Raw genomic sequence first — 14227 nt, forward strand, 5'->3', positions numbered from 1 at the left:
ATTACTTCTTATGTCCCTTCCCAGTCTTCTGCCTATTCTTATTTGTTCCTATCCTTCATTCTAAGTGGGATTTACTCACACTTCTCCATCTGGTCTGTGTCTGTAAATAAAATATCTAGACTTAGACATTAATGTTTGTTCTAGACATTGCTTTGTTTTGCAGGCATTACTGCTGCTTTCACACGCTGGTATGGTAGCAGCCTTTTTTTCCTTTCTTTTTTCACTGTTACCATTGACCAGTGATATTTCCAGCTGGTCACAAGCCAAGCCCTCAACAGCATCCTACCTTGCTTTTCTTCCCATCTTTGCAGCTGTCAAAATGCAGCACTTTGCACTTGCCCCTCTTGAAAAATATCTTTCTTGGACTATTTCCAGTTTGGCATTTTGAATCCACTTTTCATCCTCCAGTGCCTTGAGCCTGGCATTATCTGTATGCTAATAAGACTTGAGGCATTTGGTGTAATTGGCTGGCTTGGGCCACGGGTCTTGCTTAGCAAATCTGTTCAGTGAGAGGTATTACTTCAGTGAATAGGGTGCTGGAGTACCAGCCTGAGAAGCCTGGTTCCCTTTGCGCCTCTGAGTCAGTGCAGTCCTAGGCAAGCCATCACATTTTCTTAATCTCTTTTTTCTCTTGTGTAATCAGGATAATGACGTTCAGTTTTGTTTTGCAGTCTTCTGCAGAATTGTTCTGCTCTTCTGACTTTGGTATACATGAGCACTGGAGCTCACGTTCTCGTGTAGACACTGGCTTCCCTCGTTACCTCACGCTCATGTTTTAGTACACCAGCCACATTATCAGGCGCAAGAGTTTATTTCAACCATGGCCTTCACTTGTTTTGAAATATACCCTTCATATCAATTACAGCAACCTTTTAATTTGCTTCATCACAAATATTTTTGGTCTTCACAGAATCCCAGAATGGCTGAGGTCAGAAGGGACCTCTGTGTCCTTCTGATCCAACCTTTGCTCAAGCAGGGACACCCAGAGCAGGGTGCCCAGGCCCATGTCCAGGTGGCTTCTGAAGCTCTCCAAGAAAGAGATTCCACAGCCTCTCTGGGCAACCTGTCCCAGTGCTCCATCATCCATGCAGTAAAGAAGTGCTTCCTTATGTTTCCTTACAGTCTTGAAGCTTCCTTAAACAAAGGAGTCCATGCGTCAGGTACCCCTGTCAGGAAACTCAGATGAAGATGAATCGCCTCAGTCCAAAGAATAGCAGCGGTTATCCAAAAACTTGCATTTCTTGTTGAAACTATGCAAAACCACATTTTTTATATCCCTGGGATATTACTGAAGAAAGTAAATGCTCTAAAGTATTGTAGTTTTTATATTCCCTTTTTTTTCTGAAATTCAGCAGCAGTTTCTGAAAATGAAGTATCAACATAGTTGAGAGTGGGTCTTCAGAACTTCCTCTCTTCACTTTTTGTATGCCAGCTCAAAGCTGTGAAGTGTCCAAAAACAAAACAAAAACACGCAACCAGCTTTTCAGGTATGCAAAGAAGTATTGTTTTATAACTGACGTTAGCAAGCAGCTAGTATTGTAGCTGTACTGGTAACTACCTCCTCTCTGGTGTGGAAGGCATTCCTGCCTTTGAAATCCTCTCTTATTCTTCTGGCTTACTATCAAACACAATGTTTTTTTTTCTTGAACTCTTTGAAATCCTGCCTGCTTTCTTGTCTCTGCACTTGCCAGTGCCTGCTGAATGTTCGCTGAGTACCCACATGCATCAGCACAGCAAACAAACAAGTTGAATTCACCTGTGAAGTGTGAGACCGCAGCCGCCAGGCTCATGGCCACGCTGTAATTGCAGCCTTTTGTGTTACATTACTATTCTGCAACCAGCAAGCAAACTTTCGTTTAGTCACAAAGCACAAAGCACTGTCTCTCCGTGCTGACAGAGCTGAGGCGTTTTCAACGCAAACATCATTTGGAGAGGTTGGCTGTGCAATCTCCAGGCACACTGTGCTGGTCCCTGCAAGCACAGAATGTGATAAAAGCACCATGAGCCTCTGTCCCGTGTGGTGGTGTGTGAGTCATTATGGGGTTTGCTCCTAGATCAATAATTGAAGCAGACAAGAGGAAGAAGGTATTTGCCGTATAACAGCATTTTGGAGCTATTTATGCATGAAATTGAATTATTTTTATTAGTTTCTGTGGTAGATTATTTTTAATATCTTTCTGGATATGTTGCCTTTGTGATCCCCAGAGTCGCTCCTCAATTGCTCAACAGTCCAAGAACTGATAGTCAGAGATTGTTAGCCTAAGATAACTCTAGGTTTGTGTTACAGCTTAAAGCACGCTTTGGCTCTGAACATGCCCAGGGACCAGCAGTATTTATTAGATGATTTATAACTGTTGTGTTTTACTGCTAGCCTGCAAAGGGCAAAGCTGGGACTGGATTTACAAATGTAGATACAGGCTTTCCTGACCTAACCTAAGTGATTCATTTTGCACTTGAACATTCATTAAACCACTTTCTGGAGGTAAAGCTTTTTTATTATTATTACTATTTTTCCCCTTCAGAACACCCTAATATACAGTGCCTTTTTCATTACCACCTCTGACTAGACAATTTGGTAAGACAGTCAATAACTGTGCAATTCATTTGGTATGTCAACGTATGGTAGCCATAAAAATGTGCAGTGTCTGTTCTCAGCAAAGAACCCTTTCTTATGGATGTGGTGCAGTGACCAAGGATGAATGGTAGTCTGGAAATAGTTCCACTTCTCATGAGCAAAATGATGGCTTCTGTCACAGACAAGTAATCTTTTCTATACGTTGAGCTACGTGATGTGTGAAGCTGCAGCTGTCTCAGAACTCTGAAGGTGCTGGAAGATGTGTTCTTGCTTCCTTTTAAACTGCCCCATTCTCTTCAGAGGATTGATCTATGTCTTCAAAATACTCTATTGGAATTAAAAGCTGAATGTTGAAAGCACAAGAAAATTGCAGTAAGCTCCCACATCTACTGACTTTTAGAAGCCTAAACAGCCATTTAAATGGAAGTTTTTGAAAGATGGGAAGCCCGTCTGTCTATGACAATGTTGCGTTGCTGCTGTCTATGTTAAATAGGGCTGCATGGACAGGTTGCTGTTGGCATTTAACACTGTCAGTTACAATTTCCAGTGTTAGCATTGATATGCTTTATATTTCAAAGTGTAGAGAGTATTTAAGGCTATCTAGTATGCTGTGCTTGTGAATTTGCTCTTGATCTCCCTCTCATGTCTGGCACATGCTTTCATCTTCTTTGCAAACTCGGCCCATAATTAGCACAATCTGTATGAAAACAGCAGCTTGTTCGAGGAGGTTGTGCTCTGTGAAGCTCATGTAATATTTTTTAGTATGGACTGAAGTCATACATGGGCACTTTTTCTGTTATTTGTGAAGACTGTTTAGTAATATTGGAAATTAAGATTTGCTTCAGCCGCAGTGAGTTGGCAGTTGCACACTCTCTGTCCTAGACAAACATTTAAGCAAAGCCATAAGTGCTATGTTATTGCTTAAACACAGTCAAGAAAAATCCTTCCCCTTGAACAATGTTGATATGTTCCTCAGAGCAGAGAACAGAGAGGTGACCAACTCTAAAACCTCGTTGCTGAAGTCACTTAGCAACTTCTCTATGTATTTTAACCAAGACTGTGTATAAGACACTTATTCTGTGGGATTTGTAGTTCCAGATGCCACTTCATGTTGAGCTTCTTCCTGAGACTCAGCAGTTCCAGTAGCTTCTTGAATTGTGGTCCAACATGTAGCTTACATTCTCAAGTGAGGAGAGGGTAGAGACTAACATTACTGCCCTACTTCAAGTGCTGCCAGTCTGGAGGACTTGACCCTGCTCCAAGGCTGTCAGTCCAATGTCTCTGTATGAACCAACTTGTTCATCTTCAAAGTAAAAACAATAAAAAGCTGCTAATAGGGCTGGCTAGCTTCCTGCAAGCCCTGCAAGATGTGCCATACTACCACTTAGAGGTACTCTGAAGTATCTTCACAGCACCATCAGCAGGCCAAGAAATAGGAGGATGTTCTGGAGAAGGCTTGGGGAAGAACGTTTCTAGCCTTGATTTTCCCTCATGGCACTGAAGAAATATGTCTTGATCTGCAGATGAAGTGGTGGAAGGGCCCTGGAGTGGAGTCTTTTCTTCCCCTTGTATTCATTTGCATCTCTTGTGTGAAGGGTGGCAGGCCCAAATGAGCAGCAGGACAGTGTTCTCTCTGTTGGCACTCACAGGTGGTGGGTATAGATATTTTCCTTATCCTGTCTGGCACGTGAGTGAAAGGAGAATAAAATGCAATGAAAGTGTTCTGAGATGATAAAAAGTTGAAGAAATTGCTCATGAGGAAGGGTACCAAGGAAGAAGAAAGATAGGGAGAATGATGAAAAGAATGTAGGAGCAGCAGTCTGTGGAAGCTGGACTGTCATTGGCTGGTCTGGTCCAGGTAGTTTGTGTAGAAATAAGAGTGTTTTCGGGAACTACAGCAGCACACGCAGAGATAACAATATTCACACAACTTAACAGCAGCAAGTTTTCACAATGCTTGCTGAAACAACACCTATTTCTGACAGTAAGTTTGGAGGGCAGGGAAGGGAAAGTACTATTCTGAGGGCATTTAGTTCATCTAAACAGCTACTGGGTGCTGCAGGGAAAGACATGTCCCTGGGGCGAGGTTTGGTTGGAATGCTCTGTTTCTTGCTGTAGCTTACTATCTCTCCTCTTCTTCCTGCAGGTGGTTTGAGCAGTTCGTGATGCAGTGGCTGGATGAAAATGAAGATGTTTCCTTAGAGTTCCTGCATGGTGCTCTGGAGAGAGATAAAAAAGATGGGGTATGTAGGTCTCTCTGAGTGGAGGATTCAGTGCTGCATACTCAAGTGACCTGAACCAAATAACACTGTAAATTCAGCTGTTATGCAAACGGAGGATGCAGCCCTTTTTGCATGCTGAACAACTGGGGAAACTTGTTGATTGTAGGACTTTTCTATACAAGGTAGAGTGTTGTTTAATAGCAAGATGCACTTCATTCATTTTTGTTCTGTTCTTTTCTGGTTAATCTGTCAACCAGTGGGTTGGTATCCTCTCTTCTCCTTGTGTTAGTGAGATATGTAATTGAAATATAAGGCACATCGCATGTGCTTAGTCATGCAGTGAGAATGTAACCTTAATCCACAGACAGAGAATCTTAGTTTGCTGCATATTCCCAATGGAGAACAAGAGCCTTCCAGTTTTAGTTACTGTTGGTGCTGTAGACTGTGATGCTAATATAAATGTTCCCTTTATATCTTAAGAAAATGTAAAAGAACTCTTTTTGTCTTTCTTTCCTTGTTGACTGACAGGCAAGCCATGCATCTCAGCATCATGCTGTGTTTCCTTAATGCTTGTCTTGTCATAGTTGATGAATGACAGTGAACTATGGCCCCAACGGAGTTGTCTGTTTTGCTCCTCTAGGCCTTTTCAAGAGCTTTTGACTAATTGTGAGGAATTAGTGGGTTTTGTTATAGTTGTCTTGCCTCCAGTACTGCAAATGATGGAGATTCACATGAAATTGGTGTATTTTTGATCTTTCCATTTGAGAATGACTCTTTGTATTTTCGTTTTAGTTCCAGCAAACATCTGAGCACGCTCTGTTCTCTTGCTCAGTGGTGGATGTCTTCACCCAACTCAATCAGAGCTTTGAGATCATTAAGAAGTTGGAGTGCCCAGACCCTGTCATTGTTGCTCATTATAATAGGAGGTTTGCTAAGGTAATACCCTCAACATCCCGCTGTTTGTCTGCCCTTAGTGGATGCAAAACAGTATGATGTTTGAAGAACTCTTGTCTTTGGTTTTGATTTTATTTTCTGGAGATCGCCTGTGTTGCTTAGAGGACAAGTAACAGTATGCATACCTTGTCTCCGCAGACTATTGGGAAAGTGCTGATGCAGTATGCTGACATCCTCTCCAAGAGCTTCCAGTCTTATTGTTCCAAGGAGAAACTGGTGAGTTGTGCTGGGGAATTACATAATTGTTCTAATGAAAAAAATTTCTTGCCAGGTACTTGACCTCACTGACAGTGTAGCATTGCTTTTATCCTAAACATTTGTGAATTGAGTTCTGGCTTGGCTTCAAAATAAAATAAGGTTGTGAAGGTGATCTGCAGGGTCACTTTAACTGCTACTCTTCCTATCTTGGTCATACATCACAGAGGTGATTAAAAAAAATAAAGGGAAAACGGAACAAGTCACTCCCCAGATTTGCTACAGGGCAGCACTTACAGTTTACTGCTGTATCCGTCTAATTATCTTGCCATGTAATCCTAAATTAAGTAAAGTTCAGGATATTAAATAAACAAACAACAAAAAAAGCAACTCCTTGTCAACCCTGGGTCTGTCCCATGGTGTTATTTCACCTCACACACCTGTGCCAGGGAATTTAACTGCAGAGGACAGGGCTACTGCTCAGGTTCCCTTGACTGTTGTTCTCAGGCTTGTATTGGCAGAACCCAGCTATGCTTCGACGTAGCTTTGGCTGACAGTTCCCCTTTTGGGATTTACACCGTTCAAGACAGTACAGTGCAGCATTAAGAGGCTGAAAGCAATACAGCTTGGACTCTAGTAGAGCTTGGCAGGAGCTGCAGAGGGAGTCAAACATTTTCCTGACAGGGATTTTTTATCAGCTTGTTCTGTTTGTGATAAAGCTAAGAGGGAAAATACAAAGGTGAAGGACTCCCTAATCTGGGGTTTCTGGAACTGACCATCTCATTTCAAGCTGGAGAAAAAAGGGCTTTACTTTTTTCAGATTGAATGCTGAAAATTTTGCTGCTTTCCCTCTTATTTCACTGTGAGAATCTGAGATGGTGGCACCTGAGGGAGGGTGCTGAGGCACAAGCTGTACCATTGTTGAAAATGTGTTGGTACCCTGAGCCATGACAGTCACCTGCTTCTGTCCCACCAGCCCTGCATCCTGATGAATAACATCCAGCAGCTGAGAGTGCAGCTAGAGAAGATGTTTGAAGCCATGGGTGGTAAAGAGGTAAGATCGCTAGAAGACTGAGCATTACTCATTCTTACTGTGCTGCTAGTTAGGTTATTTGCATCATAGTGGTACTTGCAGGCTGTAGTCATAAGGAGAGGCCTGTGACACCTGGCACTGTAGCAAGTGTGAGAGGGACAGCCGTGCCTGAAGACTCTTCTAAATCCTTTATAAGATGCAGGAGCAAATGTTTCAAGGCACAGAGCAGCACGGAGGAGGAAAGAACAGGATATATACTGTGCTCATGTGGGCTAAATGTGGGCATGGCTGGTGGTTTCACAATTCTAAAGACAGATATGTCTGAGAACTGTTGTCATCAAGTCCCTTCACATGGCATATAAATGTGGGATGGTACCTTTGGCATTAAATGTCCAATATCTAATATATTGCAGACAGGCAGTTACATGAGTTCTATACTCATGCTTTGTTGGATACTCAGACATGTCCATGAATGTAAATATCTTTCTTAGTTTTCGTTCTTTGTTTTTTGGATGGCCATTTTTACAGAAATAAGACTTTTCTCTCCGAAGTCACTGTTTCTGTTATGATGTAATCTGTATTGTTTTTTTTCTTTCTTTCTCATTGCTTTTCAAGACTCAGGAAGCTGAAGAAAAGGCTGCTGATTCTGATGTTAGGAAAAAATAGTTTTCAAAGCATAAGTGCATTTTCTTTGGTTGTATTGTGGTAGAATTTGTGCTATGACCTGTATGCCAAGAGGAAAGTTCACTTTGCTGATGGGCAGCTCGGTTTTTGCTTGCATGCTGTTTCAAGTCTTTCTGGTGTTTAGTGGCAGAATTCTATGAAGTGGCAAAAATCTCCGTAAATATTTGCCCCATGGTGCAAGGGAAACTGCTGTTATTCTTTCTCACGTGATCTGAGCAATCTTAATTTCTTAGCTCTATATCAAGAAATAAAATTATACTCTCCTAGCTGTAATATCAATGGCAACTAAACGCTTCTTTCAAAAAAATAAATTTGTGATTTAATGTTGATGAAGTGATTTCTAATGTTTTCATTTCTGTGCACTTAATTTCCTTTGAGATATCAATTTGTGACCTTCTTTTCTGTAGTGCTGGCTATTAAATAGGGTTTCCCTATAATTCAAATTGAAAATACCACCTGATACTATAACAAGTAGTGTCTGCATATGGGAGAATGGTATCTAATGAGAATTGACTAGTTTACCTAGCCTAGGCCTCTTCATTCTGCCCTTTAAAACCTTCCTGGGGAGGTAGCTATGGTGGAACAGAGGTATTCAACCCATTGTTTCCCCTGCTCTGTGGAATTGGATGAAAAAAATGGAGAGAAACTCCAACTGTGAGTGATAAAACATGGGATGAAACCTGACAGACATGCTAGGAAGCTGTTTTCTGGAAGTGATCTTCTTTCAAATGCTGCTTTCCACCTCATTGGGCTGCCACTGATCACCAGAAGCATCTTGTGCTGTGTTAGGTGCCTGAATTGTTTGCTTTCCTTAGGGATTTTCCTCGTGGTGACTGTGTAGTGCTTTGCTTCTTGAGTTGAAATCTGCCAGATCCTTTGTTTTGATGGAGTAAGCAAGGCTGTAGTTGGAGTAGTCCTTTTTCTGATGCAGATTGACGCCAGCCCAGTGAGTGTCAACTGGTGGGACAACTGCTTTGGGAATGGAACTTGTAAACAAGCATGCTGTCATTTTCTTGCTTCGGGGCTCACCTGTAGGCACCCTGCAGTGTAATGGCACAACCTGAAACAGAAGTGCTCACTCAGTACTATTTCATGGAATTTGGATCCTGAATATAGTGCCTTCCTTTTTTTTTTCCCAAGTGAGGAATATTATTTTTGCCCTCGCTTCCCATACTCTTTTTCAAACTGTAGTACTGAGAAGGTAAAAAACTGCAAAAATTGTCTCTTGGTTTGATGTGTGACATTGTGTTATCTGGGAACATTGCTAGTTGGAAAGGTAAGGACATCGGTGCCTTGGGGAGCTCTCTGCAGAGTGTCTCCTTGTCTCTGCTGGAGATCCCAAGGAACATAAATGTGTATTTTTAGTTCACAGGAAGAAGTATCTTAAATGACTTTAAGCATTTATAATTAATATTTTATTTCCTATCTGGGATCTGTTGATCTGGCAGGATCAGAACAGCTCCAGTGTGGCTCAGAGGCACTCCATACATTCCTGATAAAGATTTTGGAAAGGCAGAATTTGTGGAGTTAAAGTTCGCATAAAAAGCATAATGGGCAGTAGAACTGTGAACGAATGCTGGACAGAAACTGTACATAATTGTACATAAATACAATTTGAAACTGGATTGCTCTTTGTTAAAATGGGCTGTATAGGTTCATTGCTAGTGTTTCTTGACCTTGGCCCCATTTATTTATTCATACATCACCTACTGAAACCTAATGTGACCTGCATTTTCTAACCACCGCTGCAGTTTTCCTAGAGGCTTGTGCCTGTATGCTGTCCCTGATACCAGAATAAGCTTTTCTCATTTTGCTTGTGAGAAACTGCTTTCTACAGCCCATTATTTGTCTTAGTTTTTTCTAAGTTATGAACTCATAAACACTGAAATTAAAAGCTTCTGTATGTATTGCCCGCTGCTGGGTCTATATGTGCTGTGGAAACCTAGCTTAAAATATTTCTGCACTTTTCCCCCTGAAGTCAAGCGTACAGAGTGAATATTGGAGATGAGTGCTGCCTAGGGAACCCAGAGCATTAACTACCAAGTAGCAGCAGATTATCATCATACAATTTTCATGCCTTCAGTTACAAGCTAAGCTGTACAATTAATGCTCTGGGAAACTCTCTTCTTAATGCTTAGCCAGTGTTACCCCACATTTTAAGTCCTAAGTTGTCTACCCAAGTCATAAATCTAAGTTACCTACCTGAATCATAAATTAGAGGAGAACTTAGAAACAGCCAAGATTTTATAGGAATGATCTCAAAATATCTGTGGCAGCTGCTGGTTGCTCCTCTTTACCCTTCCATGTGCAATAGCTAAGGCCTCTCTGGTGTTGGAAATCTTGCCTGGATGCAGCTCGCCAGGCTTCTTACTCTTGAACCCTATAGGAAAGGGGAGAGATGCTTTAAAGTTCAGTACAGAAAATCCCTTTTTGGGATGTTCAGCCTGAACTCCTTGCCCCGTTACCTCTGCAGAGAGGAGCTCCCACTCCAGCGAGCAAGCCAGGGAGGCAGAATGATCAATGACCTTAAACCAGAGCCACACAAACCCTTTAAATTGTGTAAGGCTAAAATAGGAGTTCAAGGCAAGATTTTCTGCTTGCTGATATGTCAGACCCAATGATTTTACAGGTTCTCCTGCTTAGAGATGTGAATTGATTAACATCCACTACCTTCTTGAAGGAGAAAGCTGTGTTTCTCCGTCTGCAGAAGAGCCTTCCAATTCTGGTTGCTCATGCTTCATTTGTGCAGAAACCAAGCAAGAGTGAATGGCATCTCATGAAGAGTTTGGAAGCACATCACAACAAATCTTGTGGGTTCAGTTTCATCCATAATATCAAGATTAAGTGAAGTTCATAACACTGTAAATGTCACTTATCCAATAAGCAGATAACTTGAACGTTCCAGCCTTGAATGTGCTTGGGTGAGACTTTGAAGCCCAGACTCTCTGACCTGCCAGTTCTCAAATAGTCACAGGAAATGAAGAGACTCTGCTTTTTACTCGGAAATGTAGATACAGAGTTAGTGCCTCCCTGTTTTGCTTGCACCTCACCCTTCCATAACACACATTGAACTTAAACATACAACTACGCAAGTGTCATCCTTTATTTCTAACAGACCTGTAGCATTTGCTCAGGAATCAGAAGCTGCCTTGGTCTTGGTGCTCTCCATTGTTTTGCACAGAGAACTTTTCATTAGCTTTCTTTCTCTGAATCATCTCCAGTACACCCAGCACCCACAGAATGGATGTAGTAAGCCTGCTGAGTGGTAGCTTCCGATAGGAACGATGGTGACCCAACTGCATAATACTGCTTTACTCTACCTGCCAGATTTATCATGCAGTCCAAGTGGCATTTCCTGCTATCAGTGGTAGCTAATATAATTAGAATTCATTGGCTGAGCAGCAAAATGGACACTGTTCCATTTGAACGCTGTTTCAGTGCTTCACTATATTGGCAAAGAACAGTTCACAGTTACACCGTGTGCTATGGGGACTCCGTGACTGATATGTCGTTGAAATACGTGAAACAATAATGCACACGTACTTGTCCCTTCCTAGTGGACTTAAATCACACTCAGTTAATTCTCTGATGTTTAACTTCAAGCCAAAGTATGTTAATACCTAAGTATACAAAGTATGTGAATAGCTGGAGGAGAGACACTTTGTCACCGCGGATGGTGGGTCTTGTCCTCTTGGCAAAGTTTTGCTCCAGCTCTCTTTTCTTGCAGTCCCAGCCCTAACACTCAACCTTTCTTCTGCTCCCAAGAAGATCAGATTGCAATCAGGAAGTGTAATAGCAAGGAGAAGCTTGGCGGTTGTTGAGTTGCTGAGTCCAGGTCAGCTTTTGGTAAAACAAGTCACAAATCGCACCACCAACTGATTCTGTTTTTGTTTTGTTACCTGGAAGTTTGGCTAGAATGACTGCTGACTGGCATGATGTTATCTTTAGTTTGCCTTTGTAGTGAGGAAGTTCTAAAAATCATAGGAATACAAATTCACTTCAATAAAGAAAAATAATCACAGCTAGTGCCTAAAGTTCTAAGGCCCCAGTAATCACTTGTTTGTTTTTCTCTGTTCTTCAGAGCTCTGATTCAGGAGTTTCATTAGCACAGTTTTAAGTGCCTGATAGTCAGTTTTCCACACCAGCTTCCAAAGGAAAATGAACAGATCAGATTCTGTGTCCCCTAAGGCTTGTCTTTCTCTAACAGATGCTGAGGAATATAAAGAGTGCTTCAGCACTGAGTGCAGTAGTGTGAGCTCCTGTCATGTTCAAATCCTGCATATGTGGACATTACGTAAAAATCCAAACTGATTTTTAACTGCTGTGCTGGCATCTAGCCCATTACACTGGTAAACAGATAATGTGCCTTAAAGGTGAGACTGAATGCAAGCATTTCTGGAAGGTTTTTCCTTTACAACAGGAACAGAAAATCTGTTTTACAAGTCACTTTTTCAAAGCAAATGATCTCAAAGCATTCATCATGTGGCGTTATGTATGCACACAGGTGGGTTGCTCAGAATTGGCTCATTCAAGGCTGGAGGAATGACTACAGCTGGAGCACAGGGCAGTGCTGAATGGAAAAACAGATGGCGTTGGGCTGGTTATAATGTGGCATGCTTTTCTTACAGCGTATGCCAAGATGTCAGCAGCATCCATTTAGTGCTTGGGGCACTTTTACATGTTTTTTTGGTCAAGTCTGCTCTGATGAGTTGCAGTGAAAAAGCTGTCCAGATCCCTGTGAAAGTGGAGCTACTTTTGCTCTAAAATTGTTAAGTGCACAACAGCTATTGCTGTGATACTGCGGATTTTCAGAATAGCTGGGTCCAATCTTCTGAGAACAGTGGCTGGGTTAGTCTTAAGCTTGAATACTGACAGCAGAGTGAAAGGTGAAATAACATCTTTCAAGACTAGCATGGAGAATTACTCAAGTAAATAGCATCCGGTCTAGACTTACAGTGATGAAGTGACCCATGAACCCAAGGTAACATGCAGTACTTTCTGATTTCTCAGCCGGCTTGCTCTGTTGGCCGTGGGGAGTGCAGATTCAGTTTCTTAACTCTACAAATACCAGGAAGAGGAGCCTGAAACAACCACTTGCTGCTGTTTGGTTGGACGAGTATCTGTTGATCGTTCTGTGTATTCTCTAAGAGCAGGAGGCAGTGGAGGAAAGGATCCCAGCTGGCAAAGTCCAGTGCTGGCGGTTTACCTGCTTGTTAAGGGTGCCCTCAGCAGTGAACAAGAGCAGTGTGAAGGAGAACAGACTGCCCTCTGGGCTCAAGCTAAGTGCCCTTTTTCCATCCACAGCTGGATGCAGAAGCAAGTGACCATCTCAAAGAGCTCCAGGTGAAGCTGAACAATGTTTTGGATGAACTGAGTGCAGTGTTTGGTAACAGGTGAGTATAACAAGGTCCCTGCTCCAGAAACATTCCTTTCTAATTCCTTGTCTAATCTCATTTAGGCAAATTAAGAAGAGAAAAATTTATGTTCACCGTGGTGTATTTTTCTTTTTACCATAAATTCATAGTCTTTCAAATACTGACACCATATAAGAAAGTGAGAAATGTCTTTATAAGTCTCTCTTTTCTGTATTCCTCTGCTAAGAAACAGAGATCTCTCAACTGTAAAATGTATTTGAATTACATAGAATGATTTTTTCTTTCTTGTAAGTAGTGCTTGTCAGTAACAGAATTGTCTGCCCTTTTATTGCTTGGAAAGCACTTTTCAGCTTAGCATTTATGAAGTGCATTCTTGTTTAAATGTTCTGCTATTCGTGTAAGAAACAGCTCACTGATTTCTGATTGTTAAATGAGTACTGAATACAAAGGAAAAAGATTTAGAATTTGAGATTGACTTGTTCTAATGTCGCAGTGAATGGTGTTTTCTAGTGTTTCAAGGGGAGGAGCTCTCTAAAGAGTTGCTAGAGTAATAGATGGCAATTAAGTTTTATTTCAAATCATGATGTAATTTACCTGAGGATGAAAATGTGCTTGACTTTATCATATAAATTTTGTAGTGAGCTGTAGAAGATGTCAATTAAACAAAATCTAGAAATACAGGTTTCCCAACTGATCTTCAAAAGCAACTACTTCTCATGATAAACCCCATTAATTTCATGTTGTGCTATATAACAAGATTAATGCAGGTGCATACAGTAATATAGGTGAAGCTCGGGTAAGGGAAATAATGCAAGCTGTACCAAGCTGGCTTCTTACAGGCTACAGATTTGCAGTACTTAGGACTAAAAATCATGGTGGGACTTGTCAGCATTTATCTGGATTTCAGCAGACAGAGCTAATGGGGAGTTCCCACTGCCAGTAGTGGGTGGTGTAGCAAGAAATGGAGAGATTCAAACTGTAACTGAGCTGAATTGATAAGATTCATAATTAGGTGGAGAATGAGTGAGAAATCATAATTAGGGGGTGAGTTCTGGTATCTGAAACCTGTCTCCATGGTGTCACTGCTACAAGACAATTAGGGTACAATCTTGACATTTGCAAATACGATTTAAAGAGATTGTTCAGCATCAGCATACGTACCAGGGAGAGTTTGAGAGATGTGCCAGCA

The 14227-nt window shown here is 41.5% G+C and overlaps 1 protein-coding gene across 4 annotated transcripts in view; it reads left to right on the forward strand.

Moving 5' to 3' along the window:
• The window catches only part of UNC13B (unc-13 homolog B), a 210848-nt gene that overhangs the window by 170875 nt on the left and 25746 nt on the right, over positions 1–14227 (forward strand). For all 4 annotated transcript variants that reach the window (XM_021379970.1, XM_021379973.1, XM_021379974.1 and 1 more), the window contains 5 exons: positions 4722–4818; positions 5590–5733; positions 5890–5967; positions 6923–7000; positions 12968–13056. In XM_021379970.1, coding sequence (XP_021235645.1) covers positions 4722–4818; positions 5590–5733; positions 5890–5967; positions 6923–7000; positions 12968–13056 — 486 coding nt within the window. The remainder of the gene's footprint in view (positions 1–4721; positions 4819–5589; positions 5734–5889; positions 5968–6922; positions 7001–12967; positions 13057–14227) is intronic.

Source organism: Numida meleagris, chromosome Z (genome assembly GCF_002078875.1).
Source record: "Numida meleagris isolate 19003 breed g44 Domestic line chromosome Z, NumMel1.0, whole genome shotgun sequence".
NCBI lineage: Eukaryota > Metazoa > Chordata > Aves > Galliformes > Numididae > Numida > Numida meleagris.